General features: G+C 48.5%; 1 protein-coding gene across 6 annotated transcripts in view; it reads left to right on the top strand.

Moving 5' to 3' along the window:
* The window catches only part of cadm2b (cell adhesion molecule 2b), a 1,840,301-nt gene that overhangs the window by 1,237,633 nt on the left and 580,064 nt on the right, over positions 1-22,604 (top strand). For 5 of the 6 annotated variants that reach the window (XM_038801311.1, XM_038801316.1, XM_038801313.1 and 2 more), the window contains one exon: positions 566-592. In XM_038801311.1, the coding sequence (XP_038657239.1) occupies positions 566-592 (27 nt within the window). Of the gene's footprint in view, positions 1-183; positions 320-565; positions 593-22,604 lie in introns of those variants that run through there. The other variant, XM_038801312.1, reaches the window with a different exon arrangement.

Raw genomic sequence — 22,604 nt, 5'->3', positions numbered from 1 at the left:
TCTGTGTGAGTGTGTGTGTGTGTGTGTGTGTGAGTGTGAATAAGTGCATGTGAGTGTGAATAAGTGCATGTGAGTGTTTGAAGTGCCTTTGTGTGTGACTGCACTTTCTCTACTAATCCAGAACTGGGTGATATTTTCAAGGTTGTCGGAACAGAAGGCCATTCAGCCCTCAAGCCTGTTCTGCCATGAAGTCAGATCATGGCTAGTCTGTCCCTCAACCTTATTTACCCACCTTTGTTCCACCTCCCTAATGTTATTACCCAGCAAAAATCTATCAACCTCAGTCTTGTAGCATTACTGATGGGACTGTTGAAGCAGCGTTAGTTACATTAATGTGTGCTATGTATTCTGTCCAACTAATATACCTGCTTGCTTCTAAGAAATAGTGTCAAGGAAATTGTACCCACTCCTCCGTAAATGTAAAGTGAAGCTTGTTTTCCGTCAGTAAAATTGTCTGGGAAGGAGAGGGTACAGCTTCTTTGTGTTGTCACTAAACAAACATCATTCTAATTCACCATCTTTGTCTGTTTTCTTCATCCATTGCTCTCGCTCTTTGTCCTCCCAGTGGCTGCAACGAAGACCAAAGCTAAAGGTCAGTGAAGCTCTTGATTCTTCCTGCAATATACTGGATGTAGTAATGTGTTTATTGTCTTTAAATTGCAATGTGTGATGAACAGGTTTCTGACTTCGAGAACATTGGCAAATGTAATTCATGGATTCCTGTCATGACATTAGAGCAGCAACTGTGATACTAAACTGGCTCGGTCAAAGATAGAGAGTAGCAATGGAAGGGTGCTTGTCTAATTGGAGGGCTGTGACTAGTGGTGTTCCGCAGGGATCAGTGCTGGGACCTTTGCTGTTCATAGTATATACAAATGATTTGGAGGAAAATGTAACTGGTCTGATTAGTAAGTTTGCAGACGACACAAAGGTTGGTGGAATTGCGGATAGCGATAAGGACTGTCAGAGGATACAGCAGGATTCAGATCATTTGGAGTCTTGGGCGGAGAGATGGCAGATGGAGTTTAATCCGGACAACTGTGAGTTAATGCATTTTGAAAGGTCTAATACAGATAGGAAATATACAGTAAATGGCAGAACCCTCAAGAGTATTGACAGGCAGAGGGATCTGGGTGTACAGGTCCTCAGATCACTGAAAGTGGCAACGTTGATGGAGAAAGTAGACAAGACGGCAGACGGCATGTTTGCCTTCATTGGCCGGGGCATTGAGTATAAAAATTGGCAAGTCATGCTGCAGCTGTATAGAACCTTAGTTGGGCCACACTTGGAGTATAGTGTTCAATTCTGGGCGCCACACTACCAGAAGGATGTGGGGGCTTTAGAGAGGGTGCAGAAATGATATACCAGGACGTTGCCTAGTATGGAGGGCATTAGCTATGAAGAGAGAGTGGATACACTTGATTTGTTCTCACTGGAACAATGGAGGTTGAGGGGCGACCTGATAGAGGTCTACAAGGTTCCGAGGGGCATGGACAGAGTAGATAGTCAGAGGCTTTTTCACAGGGTGGAAGAGTCAATTTCTAGTGACATGGGTTTAAGGTGTGAGGGGCAACGTTTAGAGGTGATGGCAGGCTTTTTACACACAGGGTAGTGGGTGCCTGGAACACGCTGCCGGAGGAGGTGGTTGAAGCAGGGACGATAGTGGCGTTTAAGGGGCACCTTGACACAATCATGAATAGGATGGGAAGAGAGGGATATGGTCCCTGGAAGGAGAGGGGATTTTAGTTCCGATGGGCAGCATGGTTGGTGCAGGCTCGGAGGGCCTGTTCCTGTGCTGTCATTTTCTTTGTTTTCTCCTTTTCTCTGTGTACTGGAGCAATGTGAACAATGTTTTATTTCTTAGTTATAACGTTCCTTATGTTGCAATGTCTCACCTCTTTCTGTGACGCACCCAACCTGAACTACACAACTCTCCGTCATAACTATCTCTCTGTTATGTACCATAAGATTTGCCTGTAGTATCGGCGTCTGGCACATATAGGGTTAATGTGGGACTGAGTACAGTATCACCCACACAATGATGTAACAGAACACAGGACTAGTACCCATACAATTAACCTACTTAAAACTATGAAGCCTTCATTAAGACCAACCGAATGAGATCCAACTGCCCACAACATGGTGGCAGCGAATGGAAAAAGGCAAGATGTTGCCACAACGCAGAGAAAATGAAAATTCTAGATGACAAAGGAAAATTCAAAGAAGCATTCGGAGCTGAAGAAAAGCTTGAGAAGCAGAGAAAAATCAAGCGGGAAAAGCTCCGTAGAAAGGCTTTCGGCTGGATTCTCCATGGGCCGGACCTTTGTTTCCCCGGCTCTGCACTCACGCCCGTGGAGTTTCCCTTGGCGTGGGGGTACCCACAATGGGAAACCCCATTGGCCGGCACCTGGGAAGGAGGATCCCGCTGCCGGCGGATCGCGCCGCATCCGAAAACCAGAATCCCGCCCTTGGAAACTGAAGACAGAATTGTAAAGTTTCTCACAACAGTAAAAGACTCCAGAGGATCTGGCTGTCTGGCTTTGATATCCAGAGTTCAGAGTCAGCAGACCAAGCAGTGCTGAGCAAAGAATTTCTAATTTCAGGATGCACCATCTCCCGAGAAATCTTTAAATAGTTCTGTGGTCAGAAATTGCCATTTAAAACTCTGCGAGAAGGGTGGTGCAGTGGTTAGCACTGTTGCCTCACGGCGCCGGGGTCCCAGGTTCGATCCCGGCTCTGGGTCACTGCCCGTGTGGAGTTTGCACATTGCACATTCTCCCCGTGTTTGCGTGGATTTCGCCCCCACGACCCAAAGGGCAGCACGGTAGCATTGTGGATAGCACAATTGCTTCACAGCTCCAAGGTCCCAGGTTCGATTCCGGCTTAGGTCACTGTCTGTGCGGAGTCTGCACATCCTCCCCGTGTGTGCGTGGGTTTCCTCCGGGTGCTCCGGTTTCCTCCCACAGTCCAAAGATGTGCAGGTTAGGTGGATTGGCCATGCTAAATTGCCCTTAGTGTCCAAAATTGCCCTTAGTGTTGGGTGGGGTTACTGGGTTATGGGGATAGGGTGGAGGTGTTGACCTTGGGTAGGGTGCTCTTTCCAAGAGCCGGTGCAGACTCGATGGGCTGAATGGCCTCCTTCTGCACTGTAAATTCTATGATAACCTATGTGCAGGGTAGGTGGATTGGCAACGCTAAATTGCCCCTTAATTGGAAAAAAAATGAATTGGCTCTTCTCCATTTGTTAAAAAAAATAAAATAAAAACGGTGCCAAAAAACCCTCCCAAGGCGTGAAAACCAAAAAGGAACAAAATAATGAATTGATTAATGTGAAAGAATTCCGAATAAAAAAAATCAGTTTGAAAGACCAGCAAAGACCAGGTCTGTAGTAGCCGAAATAAGAGACTTGATGGAACGCCTGGGAGGCTGGATAAGAACAAGGGGCCGGATTCTCCTTCCAGGGACTATTACCCCATGCCATCATGAAAACTGTGGTCTTTTACATAGAAAAACTGGCATCAAAATGCCACAGATTACAGCCTTGCAGTGGGCAAGCAGGGACCCGTTGTGAAGCTTGCAGCTCCAGCTGCAAATAAGGCCCTGGAGGCCGCGCATGCGCACGATGGCGGCCTCCAGCAGCCGTGCCATGCTCCATGATGGACTCAGACCGCGGAGCTGGACCGCGGAATAGTGCCCACATCGGCCACGTGTCCAACCCAGATCGCCAGCACAATAAAGACACAGTCCCGTATGAGGCCCCCCCCTGCCCTCCGATCGGCCCGCCCCCGACCATGGCGTTCATGGACTGAGTCCACAGCGGCCATGTGAGTATCCCAAAGGGCAGAACCAGATTAGATCCACGCCATTGGGACTTTGGCCAGTCGGGTTTGGAGAGTAGCGGGGCGTGCCGCAGGCAATGGCTGCATGTGGTGGATATGCGGCGCAGTGTACTCCCCATTTCTGGGGGGCCGGAGAATTAAGGAACTGGCACCAGTCCCTATTCCATTCATCAAACTGGATTTTCTGCCCTGGCGCCCAACGCGATTTCGCCGTCGGGGTGCGGAGAATCCAGCCAAGGTTTATTTACATTATACACAATAACCACAAGTATTATAAATCCTCATTCCTGACCTGCACCCAGACGGGAGTATATTTACTGTGAGGCTCCGCCCAGTCAGGGAGGACTCCACCCCCTGAATTACTGGAGGAGTTCTTATTCTATGGTATAGAAGAGGAATCGGATACAACCTATTGCGTGGTCCCTCAGGGGGTCGTAACAAGATTCAACACTTTGAGGACTCAAAATCATAGCGCAGAAATGGAGAAATCTGCAGCTTAGCCATCCAAACAGCCATGTTTAATTTTTTTTCACAGCTCAGCTTGACCAACTTTGCATCAAAAACCCGTCAAAACTGGCAAATGCGGGTAAACCTTTGTCTTCAAATATCGGCACCATCTTCAATTTCAGCAACTGCTTAAAGCTGATTCTACACTTTTTAAATCATGGATCAGAAATCCAACTTTCTGGATCAGTTTTGACTCATTCATGGGCCAAACATTTTTAAAAAATGTAAATTTAGAGTTCCCAATTCATTTTTTCCAATTAAGGGGCAATTTAGAGAGGCCACTACCCTGCACATCTTTTGGGTTGTGGAGGCGAAACCCACAAAAACATGGGGACAAACTGCACACGAACAGTGACACAGAGCCGGGATCGAACCTGGGACCTTGGTGCCGTGAGGCAACAGGGCTAACCCACTGTGCCACCGTGCTGCCCCTTCATGGGCCAAACATTTTTTTTTCTTATAAATTTAGATTAGCCAATTATTTTTTCCAATTAAGGGGCAATTTAGCGTGGCCAATCCACCTGCACTGCACATCTTTGGGTTGTGGGGGGCAAAACTCATGCAGACACGAGGAGAATGTGCAAACTCCACAAGGACAGTGACCCAGAGCCGGGATCGAACCTGGGACCTCAAGCACCGTGAGGCAGCTGTGCTAACCACTAGACCACCGTGCTGCCATCATGGGCCAAACATAACAGAAAACTGGGGGTTGTGGATGCAAGTCATCGAAGTAAAAATTCCGAAAAAGTCCGAATTAATTTGTTTTTATACTGGTCTGGTAAACTTGCTGATGAGGTATCCTAATGCAATGCAATGGTGAATCCTCAACCAGCTGCAATGAAACATCAAAGGCCTTGGATGAATATATTAATCTTCAAGGTGTGGAGCACATAGAGCTGAAAAAGAAGCACAAAGAGTCCCCAGTAAATCACTGAAAGGGAAAAAGGCATTAATAAATCACACAAAATACAGAAGGCCACCAGAGATGTGGACGCATTCTGGAAATCTCAAAAATATATCACTCTTCGAAATCCTGAAACATTACCTCAACTGCAAAAACAGCTGACAGTGCAGAGTGAGCAGCTGAAAAAAAAATTGAAAATTGAAAATCGCTTATTGTCACGAGTAGGCTTCAATGAAGTTACTGTGAAAAGCCCCTAGTCGCCACATTCCGGCGCCTGTCCGGGGAGGCTGGTACGGGAATGGCTGTGAATGAAGGAAAGCTATCTGATGAAAACCAAAATAAACAAGCAGTACTGCCCACATATTGATGTAAGAGAGCACATGACCTGTACCTTAGAGTCACTTTCATATTGGATAGAGCCATCTGTAGAAGCAACTATGGAGACAGATCCTAGCATGAACTCTTTACTTACTGTATGTGTAAATAATTCTTATAGGTGTTAGGAAATAAAGATAGTTTTCAACAGGTTATATTTGTATTTGTGGGTGTTATGAATAAGACATAGCTTTAAATTTAATTTATATTTTTTTATTTGTCGGTTAAAAAGGTGAAAGCTGCATCTCGTTTAAAGACGAGACAGCATGCCAGCAGCTTTTTGTGTAAACTGCATTTTAATGTGGTTTATGACTCCTGACATAGTTTAGCCATGCCAGAAAATTACATAGAGAAAAAAAACTGCATTTGCCTAGCAACAAGGGTTGAGAGAGATACCCACACAGACACCACTGCAGTTCTTAGTCCAGTTGGTGATTATGCTCTAAGGTTCAGGGAGCAGTTTCAGAGTGTGGTGTATCTGACCACAGGTCCCCTATGGTTTATATGGACTAAGTACCTTCTGAGAACATAGAGGACCAATGAATTTTGTAACTGTGTTATCTTGATGAATCCATATATCTAAAAAATGGTTAGGCAGTTCCTGCCCCACAGGCCCTCGAGTCACAACACAGTGAATTTACCAATACTTTGTGTAACTTTTCTGAGATCTTTGCCCCTTGACTGCCTAATGACTTACGGGCACCAGTTTGGAAGCTAAAGACAACTATTTATTTATAACATAAATAGAGCTGTAACATGCAGTAATTATCATGGACAACTGCAACTAATTTCTTACCTTACGCCTTTAACTGCCTTTCCCTCTACCATAGAATCATAGAATCTACAGTGCAGAAAGAGGCCATTCGGCCCATCGGGTCTGCACCGGCCCTTGGAAAGAGCATCCTACCCAAGGTCAACAACTCCACCCTATCCCCATAACCCAGTAACCCCACCCAACACTAAGGGCAATTTTGGACACTAAGGGCAATTTATCACGGCCAGTCCACCTAACCTGCACATCTTTGGACTGTGGGAGGAAACCGGAGCCCCCAGAGGAAACCCATGCACACACGGGGAGGATGTGCAGACTCCGCACAAACAGTGACCCAAGCCGGAATCGAACCTGGGACCCTGGAGCTGTGAAGCAATTGTGCTATCCACAATGCTACCGTGCTGCCCGTGATAGTAGTACCATCAGCTGGGATCATAGCATAGTTAATAAATACACACAGTTAACCTACTTAAGACTGCAAATGCTTCATTAAGACCTTTCAATGGGTATCCAACACCCTTAACAATGTTTTATTTCTTAGTTATGTCATTCTGTGTGTTGTCATGATTCACCTCTTTCTGTTACACACTAAACCCGAATTAAATAACTCACTGTGATAACTTCCCTCTGTCACATCCCACATGAGTTACCAACTTTGCCGGGATGCATACCCAGAGAGTTCATCCCGTGACCTCCAACCTGCAAACTCTCTGCCAGGCACTCGCACCATTGGCCACCTTTGCCCCAGCCACACCCCAATTGGAAAGCATCACTGATTGGATGATTCTTTTTTTTCTAATTTAGAGTACCCAATTATTTTTTCCAATTAAGGGGCAACTTAGAGTGGCCAATCTACCTATCCTGCACATCTTTGGGTTGTGGGGGTGAAACCCACGCAGACACGGGGGGAATGTGCAAACTCCACACGGCCAGTGACCCAGGGCCGGGATTCGAACCCAGGTCCTCAGCGCCGTAGGCAGCAATGCTAACCACTGTGCCACCGTGCTGCCCGATTGGATGATTCTTGACTGTCAATCAAACAGCCCTTTTCCCCACATTCAATATTTCTAAAACTAATAAAGAAAGTCTTCAAAAGAAAATTCAAAAAGAACAATTTTGTTTACTGCTCCATTGGCTGTTCTCCGGGGTCACTCCCAGCAGCAATGCTGGAGATTAATCTTTAATTACGGAAGACCCCAGGGTGTCCTACTCTCATTAGAGGGCTCATAATTATAACATTCTCTCAGTTACACATCCCATCCTCATTATAGAGGCAGCCAATAACATCAACAACAACTTGCAATTTATATAATTCCTTTAATGTTGAGGAACATCCCAAGGTGCCTCATAGAGACAGAATCAAATAAAAATTGATGAATAAAAGCTTGGTTAAAGAAGTGGATTTTAAGGAGGATCTTAGTCGAGGAGAGGCACATTTATTTAGACAAGAGCTTCCATGACATTCTGCTCATGACTGATGATATAGCTGCTGATGGTGGTGATGGGAGGGGTGACATACCAGAGGGCTATGTAAAACAACTTTCCTTTATATTTATGATGTGCTTTTCAGCCTTCTCAAGGGTAATTAAGAATGGCCAACTAATTCTCACAGCGCTTACATCCCAGGAATGAATATATAAAAAGAATCCTGTGTTCTCTGACCTAAATTGGCTGCCAGCCGAGGTACATCATGATTTTCAAACCCACATCCTTGTTTTCAAACAGATGGATGGTGCAAGTTGAGAGATAGGCAGCAGAGGTTTGGATGACCTCAAGGTAGCTGAGGATAGAATGTAGTTCATTGGAATCGTCAGAGTTGGAGGTAACAAAGACACAGATCAAGGTTTTAGCGACTAATGAGCTGAGACTAGAGTAAAGTGGGATGATGGAATGGAGAAAGTAGCAATGGTGAGAAAATGTTGGGAAGCTCAGTGAAAGTCAAATCTGAAACCATGGTGCCAGACTGTTGCCAGAGAGAGAGAGATAAAGAAGTCGCTACGAAATGGAGTTTGGAACAGGGAGTAAAAATAATGGCATCAGTCTTTTCAATATTTAATCAAAGGAAATTTCTGCTCATCTAGTACTGGGTGCTGGATGATGGTCAGATAAACCTGGATGTCCTCAGTGTTCCTGTAAACACTAATACTGTGCCTTTGTATGAGCAGCATGGTGATGTGAAAGAGGGGATGTAGGGTAGATCACTGTGCCTTTGTATGAGCAGCATGGTGATGTGAAAGAGGGGATGTAGGGTAGATCCTTGGGGACCACCTGAGGTTTTGGTGAGGGAAGTCATTGTCATATGAAGAGCGACTAAGTCAGTGAGGATTATATTCATTGGAGTTTAGAATAGAGAGGGGATCTCATAGAAACTTATAAAGTTCTAACAGGAATAGACAGGGTAGATTCAGAAAGTTCCCGATGGTGGGGGAGTCCAGAACTAGGGGACATAGTTTGAGGATAAGGGGTAAACCTTTTAGGACTGAGGTGAGGAGAAAGTTCTTCACCCAGAGAGAGGTGAATCTGTGGAATTCACTCCCACAGAAAGTAGTCGAGGCCAAAATGTGTAATTTCAAGAAGGAATTAGATACAGCTCTTGGGGCTAAAGGGATCGAGGGATATGGGGGGAAGGTGGGATCAGGGTATTGAACTTGATGATCAGCCATGATCGTAATGAATAGTGGAGCAGGCTCAAGGGGCTGAATGGCCTCATATAGACATATAGAATTTACAGTGCAGAAGGAGGCCATTCGGCCCATCGAGTCTGCACCGGCTCTTGGAAAGAGCACCCTACCCAAGGTCAACACCTCCACCATATCCCCATAACCCAGTAACCCCACCCAACACTAAGGGCAATTTTGGACACTAAGGGCAATTTAGCATGGCCAATCCACCTAACCTGCACATCTTTGGACTGTGGGAGGAAACCGGAGTACCTGGAGGAAACCCACGCACACACGGGGAGGATGTGCAGACTCCGCACAGACAGTGACCCAAGCCGGAATCGAACCTGGGACCCTGGAGCTGTGAAGCGATTGTGCTATCCACAATGCTACCGTGCTGCCCGGGCTGCTTCATCCTGCTTCTGTTTTCTATGTTTGTTTCTGTGTATTACTTGGTCTTTGAGTATTTTAGTCCTTGGTTGCTGAATGGTAGAAGATGTTTGTTAAGGAGATATACTGCAGTGAAGTTTGTTTCAAAGAAGAGGCATACAAATTAGCAAGAAAAAGCAATAGACCTGAGGATTGGGAACAGTTTCAAATTCAGCAACGGTGGACCATAGGATCGATTAAGAAGGGAAAGTACAATATGAAAGTAAGCTAGCAGGGAACATAAAAACTGACTGTACAAGTTTCTATAGGTAGTAAAGAGAAAAAGATTAATAAAAACTAATGTAGGTCCCTTCCAGTCAGAAACGGGGGAATTCATAACGGGGAACAAAGAAATTTGTACTTTGCCTCTGTCTTCACAAAGGAAGATATGAATAATGCACCGCAAGTTGTGAGAAACACAAGTTTGAGTGAGGAGCTGAAGGAAATTAGTATTTGGAGAGAAATAGTGTTGGATTCTCCGATTTTTAGGCTATGTCCTGACGCTGGCATTGGAACGGTGGCGTTTTATGACCGAAATATCGGCGCAAAATGGCCACCGACCCTCCGTTTGGTGGGGGGCTAGCAGGAAGGCAGCGTAGAGCACCCGGCTCTAGCTGCCGATGCAGCCGGAGAATTGCCGGGTCCGTGGCCGTGCATGTGCACGGCGGTCCGGGCCTGCAGCGACCGTGCCGTGCAACATGGCACCAGCTGTACAGGGGCCCGGCCTGCCAAATAGTGTCCCCCCTTAGGCCAGGCCCGCGACCCTCGGACCACCCCCAACAGTGCCCCCAGCCCCTGCCAAATCCCACCGACTCAGTGCTGGACTGAGTCCGCAGCTGCCACATCGAGTTTACGACAAATAATAGCATGATCGTCGGTAACTCGGCCACTTCGGGGCGGAGCATCGTGGGAAGGGCCTCAGGTGAGGCACTGAGGCCGTCGATACGGCGTGCGGCCTACTCCTAGAGGTCACTGCTTAGGAAGGGGTGGAGCTTTGCGAAAGCGGCGCTATCCCCAATTTCGGCTCCAACGTTGATTCTCCAGCTGATTGCTGAATGCGATTTTGGCATCAGCGACATGAGAATTCCACCCATGGTTTTAGGGAAATTAATGGGATTGAAGGCGGACAAATATCCAGGGCCTGATAATCTCCATCCCATAGCACTTCTCCCACAGCTTCTTCCCATAGTTTCGTCCCCACAGCTACAAGACTCCTCAATGACTCCCCCTCGGACTGATCTGTTCCCTGTAAGAACACTATTCACGATGCCCTATGCTGCTCTTGCTCATGTATTTGCTTTGTTTGGCCCATTGTTCCGCTCTGTAACCAATCACCGTTTGTCGATGTACCATTTGTCAATGTTCTCTGTTGATTATTCTTTTGTCAACTATAGAATTTCTAGTGCAGAAGGAGGCCATTCGGCCCATTGAGTCTGCACCGGCCCTTAGAAAGAGCACCCTATTTAAGCCCACACATCCACCCTATCCCCGTATCCCAGTAACCCCGCCTATCCTTTTTGGACATTAAGGACAATTGATCATGGCCAATCCACCTAACCTGCACATCTTTGGACTCTGAGAGGAAACCGGAGCACCCGGAGGAAACCCACGCAGACACGGGGAGAACGTGCAGACTCCGCACAGACAGTGACCCAAGCCGGGAATCGAACCTGGGACCTTGGAGCTGTGAAGCAACAGTGCTAACCACCATGCTACCGTGCTGCCCGTGCTATGTCTGTACTTTGTACATTCCCTCGGCCGCAGAAAAATACTTTTCACTGTACTTCGGTACATGTGACAATAAATCAAATCAAATCAAATCAAATCAAATCAAAATTAAGGACGTGCCCTGGAATTAGTAGATCCATTGGTGGTCATGTTCCAAAATGCTTTGGACTCTAGAATGGTTTGAGATGACCTTAGGCTGCTTTCCCCTTTAAGGGGAGAGCTGTCTGGTGATGATTTAACCTGAGGGTCATCACACTTCAGTCGAGGGGCAAGGTTGAGAAGGCGGAGCCTTCATGAATAACCTCAGCCGGTACGGGAATTGAACCCGTGCTGCTCAGCATCACAAACCAGGTGTATGTATAGCCGACTGAGCTAAAACTTGTATTCTAGCCCTCTCAACATGAATGCTGACATTGCATTTGCCTTCCGAACTGCAGACTGAACCTGCACGTTAACCTTCAGAGAATCATGAACAAGGACTCCCGAGTCCCTTTTGTGTTTCGGTTTTCCAAAGTCTTTCCCCATTTAGAAAATAGTCTGTGCCTCTATTCTTCTTACCAAAGTGCACAACCCCACACTTTAGCGCATCGTATTCCATCTGCCACTTCTTTGCCCATCCTAACCTGTCCAAGTCCTTTTGCAGCCCCCCTGCTCCTCAATACTATCTGTCCCTCTACAGATCTTTGCATCTCTGTATCATCTCTGTACAGCATTGTTGCTATATTTGCAGATTGGATTGGATTGGATGTGTTTATTGTCACGTGTACCGAGGTACAGTGAAAAGTATTTTTCTGCAAGCAGCTCAACAGATCATTCAGTACATGGAAGAAAAGGGAATTAAACAGAATTCAAGAAAATACATGAGAATACATAATAGGGCAACACAAGATATACAATGTACTACATAAGCATTGGCATCGGATGAAGCATACAGGGTGTAGTGTTATGGACTGACCTCATTGACACTACACCCTGTATGCTTCATCCGATGCATACATTATTACATTGTATATCTTGTGTTGCCCTATTATGTATTTTCTTGTATTTTCTTGAATTTTGTTTAATTCCCTTTTTTTCCCATGTACTGAATGATCTGTTGAGCTGCTTGCAGAAAAATACTTTTCACTGTACCTCGGTACATGTGACAATAAACAAATCCAATCCAATCCAATCTGCAAAAATAGCAACAATGCCCTTAGTTCTTCTTCCATAATGCATGTTGTAAAACGTTGTGGTCCCAGTCCCGACCTCTGAGGCACACCACTAGTCACCGTCTACCATCCACTTTATCCCCACTCTGCCTTCTGCCAGTCAGCCAATCATCTATCCATGCAGGATCTTACCCTGAACACCATGGGCTCTTAACTTATTTAACAGTCTCCTATACGGCACCTTGTCAAAGGCCTTTACGTGGAATTCATAAAAAACCGCCATATGTCCCAATTAATCCATGCCAGTGTTTGTACTTCATAGAATCATAGAATTTACAGTGCAGAAGGAGGCCATTCGGCCCATCGAGTCTGCACTGGCCCTTGGAAAGAGCACCCTACCTAAGCCCACATCTCCACCCTATCCCCGTATCACAATAACCCCTCCTGCCCTTTTTGGACCCTTATTATGGCCAATCCACCTAACCTGCACATCTTTGGACTGTGGGAGGAAACCAGAGCACCCGGAAGAAATCCACGCAGACACGGGGAGAACGTGCAGACTCCACACAGACAGTGACCCAAGCTGGGAATTGAACCTGGGACCCTGGAGCTGTGAAGCAATTGTGCAAACCACTGTGCTACCGTGCCCCCATCCATCTTCCTTCATCTAAACCTATCTGTCAATTCCAATCATTGTACATTGAGGGAGAATGTGTTTGAAACTAGCCTCTACCTTACAACCGGGTTATTTCTAAAAGAGCAAAGCCAGGTCACAGAGTCTCCCAGTTCCTATTTCCCTCAGTGTTCCTTCTGTCTCCGTTTGTTTAACAATGTAATTCTGAACAATGTCATTTCCATTCGACCATAGCAATGTAATTGATAAGACACTGAGGTTATCAGCGTATCCTTGCCTTGTTCTCATCTCTGTACATGGGAATTTTCCCCCTTCCATTGGGGACTTGGGATGAAGGATGTTGTACGCAGCAGTCCCATGCACCATATGGTGTGTCAGTTCACAGACTCCCAAGTTGGCTGCATTTTTGTGGCGTTATGGAGTCTGTGGGCCACGTGTTTACAAGTTGTAATATACACCACCCTCTTTTTAGTTGTTTAAAAAACCTCTTGATCCAGTTTTACTTGCAAACTCCTGAACTACGGGCACCGGTGTGGAGAGGGGCGGGGAAGGAGGAGCATCTTCCCGAGATCCTGGTCCTCGGCTTGGCCAAATTCGTCATCAACAGGTCATGGCAGCGGTGACTGAGGGTTTTGTTCAGTTGACTGTCTGCCCTTTCATAGCCCGTCCGGTATCCCAGGTGAGGGAGTATATTATGTCCATTGGCACTGTTGATGCCTCTCGTGCCCAGTGGGAGCTGTGGGGACTGGGCTGTTTCATCAACCCCGTTAATCACAGTTTGGTTTGATGTTTTAACTTTCCTTTGCTATTTGTTATGTTTGAAGTACTCCAAAGTATATCATGGAGTTTACCTGACCTATAACTTTTAATAGATGTTGGTTATGAGGAGCACAAGGGCTTACTTTCCTACTATGCAACACAGACCTGAACTATTTTTAAACAAAACAATGTTTATTCTATGAATTCAGTTAACTTTTATAAACACACAGTAAACATTCTATCAACTACCAACACAACTACCCCACCACAGATACAGTACTCTATATGTAACCCTTAATAACTGTCCTAACAACATCCATCAGCCAAACTCCCTTTTTGACAAAGCAATAGGTATAAATTCTTGACACAAGACAGTTATCACTTTTAAATTATCAAGATATCTGGAAACCTTTTAACATCCAGAGAGAGACAAAATAAACCTTCTTTGTCTGAATACAGCTTTCAACTGCCTAAAACGAAAGTAAAACACAAAGTCACAAAGAGCATCCAGCTCAAAACGAAAGTAAAAGCCAGAGACACAACCCAGCTCCACCCACACAATGACATCACTACAGCTATTTGATAAACACCTATTTCTTAAAGGTACACCCCCATGACAGAAGCCCTGACCCTTTCAGGGGCTGCTATCTTGATATGTCCCTCAGTTTGTTTAATTAGTTTACTTGTTTCAAACTAAAATAGTCCCAACATTTCCTTCTATTCCTGTCTGCCTTTCTCTTTCAATTCATGAACGCTATTTGCCCCAACAACTTCATGTTCTACATTCTTTCGTGTAAAGATAGTTTGTTCCTATTGCACTATGCTGTCTTAATTCCTCTTCTACATCTCCTGTTGTGCGGTGTGATGTTCAGAGTTCCAACATTGCTCCACTCCTATCTATCATCCGCAGACTATCCTCAAACACAGAATCAATCTCCGCACACGCTGATGTGTATGCACCCCTGTCACCTAAGCTGATTGGCCCCAAGGTGGCCATTGTTCTGTCTGACATGTCAAGTTTAATAAATAAGACCTGGTTCGCAGATTTGATCATTCAAGGAATAGTTGGAGCCGGATTCCTCTCCCTCTCAGCCCAATTAGTCCAAAAACACTGCAGCGGCAGACGGCACACTCCCATTCCCCCCCCCCCCCCCCCCCCCCCCCCCCCCCCCACTTTCTAAATTTCCCAGCTCACTATTTCCCAGTCATATCATAATCCTGATTCTCATCTTCCAGTTCCTCCCTGGGTCTCACTCTTCCAACCTAAGCGTTAAGCGTTCCCGGCACGTTCTATGGGTTCCTGCAGTTCACTGCCTCCCTTTACTCCAGAGATAGTAGCCAATGGGTTTGCAACACCTCCAGGATTACTCGGGAATCTCCACGAATTGAAGATTCTTTGCCGAATCACAGGGAGCAAACATGGAGCAAACTGACTGCAGGCTGAGAAAAAACTGCTTTCTTCAATACTTTCAACAATTTTGCGACTTGTTCGAAAAATCTTGGAGATTGGAAGCGATGCACCGCTGGAAGCACATCAACATTTACGCAACATATCATTAGTTTGTTTCCAATGGATGTAGAGGAATCTCAGCGTCAACAGGTCATTCTGAGGATGGACAGGGTCACTGAGGATGGACAGGGTCAATCTGAGGATGGACAGGGTCACTGAGGTTGGACAGGGTCACTGAGGATGGACAGGGTCCCTGAGGGTGAACAGGGTCACTGAGGGTGGACAGGGTCACTGAGGTTGGACAGGGTCACTGAGGTTGGACAGGGTCACTGAGGGTGAACAGGGTCACTGAGGATGGACAGGGTCAATCTGAGGATGGACAGGGTCAATCTGAGGATGGACAGGGTCACTGAGGGTGGACAGGGTCACTGAGGATGGACAGGGTCACATTGAGGATGGACAGGGTCACTGAGGGTGAACAAGGTCACTGAGGATGAACAGGGTCACTGAGGGTGAACAGGGTCACTGAGGATGGACAGGGTCACTGAGGGTGAACAAGGTCAATCTGAGGATGGACAGGGTCACTGAGGGTGAACAGGGTCACTGAGGGTGGACAGGGTCACTGAGGGTGAACAGGGTCAATCTGAGGGTGGACAGGGTCAGTCTGAGGGTGAACAGGGTCACTGAGGGTGAACAGGGTCACTGAGGATGGACAGGGTCACTGAGGATGGACAGGGTCACTGAGGGTGAACAGGGTCACTGAGGATGGACAGGGTCACTGAGGATGGACAGGGTCACTGAGGATGGATAGGGTCACCCTGAGGATGGACAGGGTCACTGAGGGTGAACAGGGTCAATCTGAGGATGGACAGGGTCACTGAGGTTGGACAGGGTCACTGAGGTTGGACAGGGTCACTGAGGGTGGACAGGGTCACTGAGGATGGACAGGGTCACTGAGGATGGACAGGGTCACTGAGGGTGAACAGGGTCACTGAGGGTGAACAGGGTCACTGAGGATGGACAGGGTCACTGAGAATGGACAGGGTCACTGAGGATGAACAGGGTCACTGAGGATGGACAGGGTCACTGAGGGTGGACAGGGTCACTGAGGGTGGACAGGGTCACTGAGGATGGACAGGGTCACTGAGAATGGACAGGGTCACTGAGAATGGACAGGGTCACTGAGGATGAACAGGGTCACTGAGAATGGACAGGGTCACTGAGGGTGAACAGGGTCACTGAGGATGGACAGGGTCACTGAGAATGGACAGGGTCACTGAGGATGTACAGGGTCACTGAGGATGGACAGGGTCACTGAGGGTGGACAGGGTCACTGAGGATGGACAGGGTCACTGAGAATGGACAGGGTCACTGAGGATGAACAGGGTCACTGAGGATGGACAGGGTCACTGAGGATGGACAGGGTCACTGAGGGTGAACAGGGTCAATCTGAGGGTGGACAGGGTCACTGAGGTTGGACAGGGTCACTGAGGGTGGACAGGGTCACTGAGGGTGGACAGGGTCACTGAGGGTGAACAGGGTCAATCTGAGGGTGGACAGGGTCACTGAGGTTGGACAGGGTCACTGAGGATGGACAGGGTCAATCTGAGGATGGACAGGGTCACTGAGAATGGACAGGGTCACTGAGGGTGAACAGGGTCACTGAGGATGGACAGGGTCAATCTGAGGATGGACAGGGTCAATCTGAGGATGGACAGGGTCACTGAGGATGGACAGGGTCACACTGAGGGTGAACAGGGTCACTGAGGATGGACAGGGTCACTGAGGGTGGACAGGGTCACTGAGGGTGGACAGGGTCACTGAAGATGGACAGGGTCACTGAGGGTGAACAGGGTCACTGAGGGTGAACAGGGTCACTGAGGGTGGACAGGGTCACTGAGGGTGAACACGGTCACTGAGGGTGAACAGGGTCACTGAGAATGGACAGGGTCAATCTGAGGATGGACAGGGTCACTGAGGATGGACAGGGTCACTGAGGGTGGACAGGGTCACTGAGGGTGGACAGGGTCACTCTGAGGATGGACAGGGTCACTGAGAATGGACAGGGTCAATCTGAGGATGGACAGGGTCACTGAGGATGGACAGGGTCACTGAGGGTGGACAGGGTCACTGAGGGTGGACAGGGTCAATCTGAGGATGGACAGGGTCAATCTGAGGATGGACAGGGTCACTGAGAATGGACAGGGTCAATCTGAGGATGGACAGGGTCACTGAGAATGGACAGGGTCAATCTGAGGATGGACAGGGTCAATCTGAGGATGGACAGGGTCACTCTGAGGATGGACAGGGTCACTGAGAATGGACAGGGTCAATCTGAGGATGGACAGGGTCAATCTGAGGATGGACAGGGTCAATGAGGATGGACAGGGTCACTGAGGGTGGACAGGGTCACTGAGGGTGAACAGGGTCACTGAGGGTGAACAGGGTCACTGAGAATGGACAGGGTCAATCTGAGGATGGACAGGGTCACTGAGGATGGACAGGGTCACTGAGGGTGAACAGGGTCACTGAGGGTGAACAGGGTCACTGTGGGTGAACAGGGTCAATCTGAGGATGGACAGTGTCACTGAGGGTGAACAGGGTCACTGAGAATGGACAGGGTCAATCTGAGGATGGACAGGGTCACTGAGGGTGGACAGGGTCACTGAGGATGGACAGGGTCATTCAGGATGGACAGGGTCACCCTGAGGATGGACAGGGTCACTGAGGGTGAACAGGGTCAATCTGAGGTTGGACAGGGTCACTGAGGGTGGACAGGGTCACTGAGGATGGACAGGGTCACTGAGGACGGACAGGGTCACTGAGGGTGAACAGGGTCACTGAGGATGGACAGGGTCACTGAGAATGGACAGGGTCACTGAGGATGAACAGGGTCACTGAGGATGGACAGGGTCACTGAGGGTGGACAGGGTCACTGAGGATGAACAGGGTCACTGAGAATGGACAGGGTCACTGAGGGTGAACAGGGTCACTGAGGATGGACAGGGTCACTGAGGATGAACAGGGTCACTGAGGGTGGACAGGGTCACTGAGGGTGGACAGGGTCACTGAGGATGGACAGGGTCACTGAGAATGGACAGGGTCACTGAGAATGGACAGGGTCACTGAGGATGAACAGGGTCACTGAGAATGGACAGGGTCACTGAGGGTGAACAGGGTCACTGAGGATGGACAGGGTCACTGAGAATGGACAGGGTCACTGAGGATGTACAGGGTCACTGAGGATGGACAGGGTCACTGAGGGTGGACAGGGTCACTGAGGATGGACAGGGTCACTGAGAATGGACAGGGTCACTGAGGATGAACAGGGTCACTGAGGGTGAACAGGGTCACTGAGGATGGACAGGGTCACTGAGGGTGAACAGGGTCAATCTGAGGGTGGACAGGGTCACTGAGGTTGGACAGGGTCACTGAGGATGGACAGGGTCAATCTGAGGATGGACAGGGTCACTGAGAATGGATAGGGTCACTGAGGGTGAACAGGGTCACTGAGGATGGACAGGGTCAATCTGAGGATGGACAGGGTCAATCTGAGGATGGACAGGGTCACTGAGGATGGACAGGGTCACACTGAGGGTGAACAGGGTCACTGAGGATGGACAGGGTCACTGAGGGTGGACAGGGTCACTGAGGGTGGACAGGGTCACTGAAGATGGACAGGGTCACTGAGGATGGACAGGGTCACTGAGGGTGAACACGGTCACTGAGGGTGAACAGGGTCACTGAGGGTGGACAGGGTCACTGAGGGTGAACACGGTCACTGAGGGTGAACAGGGTCACTGAGAATGGACAGGGTCAATCTGAGGATGGACAGTGTCACTGAGGATGGACAGGGTCACTGAGGGTGGACAGGGTCACTGAGGGTGGACAGGGTCAATCTGAGGATGGACAGGGTCAATCTGAGGATGGACAGGGTCACTGAGAATGGACAGGGTCAATCTGAGGATGGACAGGGTCAATCTGAGGATGGACAGGGTCAATCTGAGGATGGACAGGGTCAATCTGAGGATGGACAGGGTCACTCTGAGGATGGACAGGGTCACTGAGGATGGACAGGGTCAATCTGAGGATGGACAGGGTCAATCTGAGGATGGACAGGGTCACTGAGGATGGACAGGGTCACTGAGGATGGACAGGGTCACTGAGGGTGAACAGGGTCACTGAGGGTGAACAGGGTCACTGAGGGTGAACAGGGTCACTGAGGGTGAACAGGGTCACTGAGAATGGACAGGGTCAATCTGAGGATGGACAGGGTCACTGAGGATGGACAGGGTCACTGAGGGTGAACAGGGTCACTGAGGGTGAACAGGGTCACTGTGGGTGAACAGGGTCAATCTGAGGATGGACAGGGTCACTGAGGGTGAACAGGGTCACTGAGAATGGACAGGGTCAATCTGAGGATGGACAGGGTCACTGAGGGTGGACAGGGTCACTGAGGATGGACAGGGTCAATCTGAGGATGGACAGGGTCACTCTGAGGATGGACAGGGTCAATCTGAGGATGGACAGGGTCACTGAGGATGGACAGGGTCACTGAGGATGGACAGGGTCACTGAGGGTGGACAGGGTCACTGAGGATGGACAGGGTCACTGAGGGTGAACAGGGTCACTGAGGTTGGACAGGGTCACTGAGGATGGACAGGGTCAATCTGAGGATGGACAGGGTCACTGAGGGTGGACAGGGTCACTGAGGGTGAACAGGGTCACTGAGGGTGGACATGGTCACCCTGAGGATGGACAGGGTCACTCACGGACCGGCACACACACACACCGACTCATACACACCGACACACACACACCGACTCACACACCGACACACACACACCGACTCATACACACCGACTCATACACACCGACTCACACACCGACACACACACACCGACTCATACACACCGACTCACACACCGACACACACACACCGACACACACACACCGACACACACACACACCGACACACACACACACCGACACACACACACACCGACACACACACACCGACACACACACACCGACACACACACACACCGACACACACACACACCGACTCACACACGCTGACACACACACCCACCGACATACACACACCGACGCACACACACCGACACACACACACCGAGACACACACGCTGACACACACACACCGACACACACGCTGACACACTGTTATGAGCCAGGGTTTAGAGAACCCCAAAGTGTGTCATGGAGTTCACCTGACCCACAACCTTTAATAGATTGTGGTATGGGGAGCACACGGCCCACTCTACAGGTGTGGTACAGCAGAAATGGAAAAGTATTTTTTAAAGCAAAACAATGTTTATTCTATGAACTCAAGTTAACCTTTTTAAAACATACAGTGAACATCTTAGCAACCATTAATTCAAATACAACCCCCAAAGAATACAACACTGCGTAATCCTTTAAGCTTTCCTTTTAACATCCAGACTCCTTGAAACCAAAACTTTTATCAGAAGCGCATCAGGTTTACATTCACTACTGAAAATATTTATAATTCTGAATTCACCAAATGATCAAGAGATAGTCTTTTCATGGCAGTGAGAACAGCAGTACACCTGCTCTGTCTGGCTTCAGCTCCAACACTGAAAACAAAACTAAAACACACCCTGCAGCAAACCACCTAAAACAAAAGTAAAAAGTTGACAGACAACCCAGCTCCACCCGCTCTCTGACATCACTGCAATAGTAAACACCCATTTCTTAAAGGTACTCTCACTACAGATACTTATATACACCCATTTATAAACACCCATTTCTTAAAGGTACTTTCACATGACAAAACACACCGACACACTGACACACATACATAGACCCACATATACACACACCGACACACACACACCGACACACATGCACATCGACACACCCACAGACACACCGACACACGCACACCCCGACACACACACAAACAGACACACACGGACACACGCACACACCCACACGCATCCCAACACACACACACTGACACACAAACATCGACACACCCACAGACACACCGACACACACACAGACACACGCACACCCCGACACACACACCGACAGACACACACGGACACACGCACACACCCACACGCATCCCAACACACACACACTGACACACAAACATCGACACACACACACCAACACACACACACGACACACACACACACTGACACATACACACACACCAACACACACACATTGACACACACACCGACACACACACACACACACCAACACACCTGCACCGAAATACACACACACCGACACACACGCACATCGACACACCCATACACACACCGACACACACACATATACTGACACACACACCGACACACGCACACCCCGACACACACACCGACAGACACACACCGACACACGCACACCCACACACACATCAACACACAAACACATCAACATACACACAGGAACACTCACACACACCGACACACACACGACACACTCTACACCGACACACATCGACACACACACACTGACACAGACACACCGACATACACACACCGACATACACCGACACATAGATGCCGACAGACCGACACACACACACACACCGACACATAGATGCCGACAGACCGACACACACACACACACCGACACACTCACACACCGACACACACACAACACACACACCAACACACACACACCGACACACACACTAACACACACACATCGAGACACACAATGACACACACACACACACTGAGTCACTCACACCGACACACACACACACCGACACACACACACCGACACACACACACCGACACACAGACACCGACACACACACACACCTACCCACACACACACCAACACACTCAGACACACACACACCTACCCACACACACACTAACACACTCAGACACACACACACCTACCCACACACACACTAACACACTCAGACACACACACACCTACCCACACACACACCGACACACTCAGACACACACACAAACACCGACACACACACCGACACACTCACACACCGACACTTACTCACACCGACACACACACACACCTACCCACACACACACCGACACACTCAGACACACACACACACACACTGACACACACACACACCGCCACACACACACTGACACACACACACCGACACACGCAACGTCATGCACACATCCACACACACGCCAACATTCATACACACCGAGACACACGACACACACCGACACAGACACACAGACACACACACACACACCGATACACACACCAACACACACACACCCACACACCCACACACACGCACACACACACTGACACACACACCGACACACACACACCGACACACGCAACGACATGCACACATCGACACACACACCAACATTCACACAGACCGACACACACGGCACAG

This window comes from Scyliorhinus canicula, chromosome 7, assembly GCF_902713615.1.
Source record: "Scyliorhinus canicula chromosome 7, sScyCan1.1, whole genome shotgun sequence".
NCBI lineage: Eukaryota > Metazoa > Chordata > Chondrichthyes > Carcharhiniformes > Scyliorhinidae > Scyliorhinus > Scyliorhinus canicula.
This window is presented reverse-complemented; position numbering and strand designations above follow the sequence as displayed.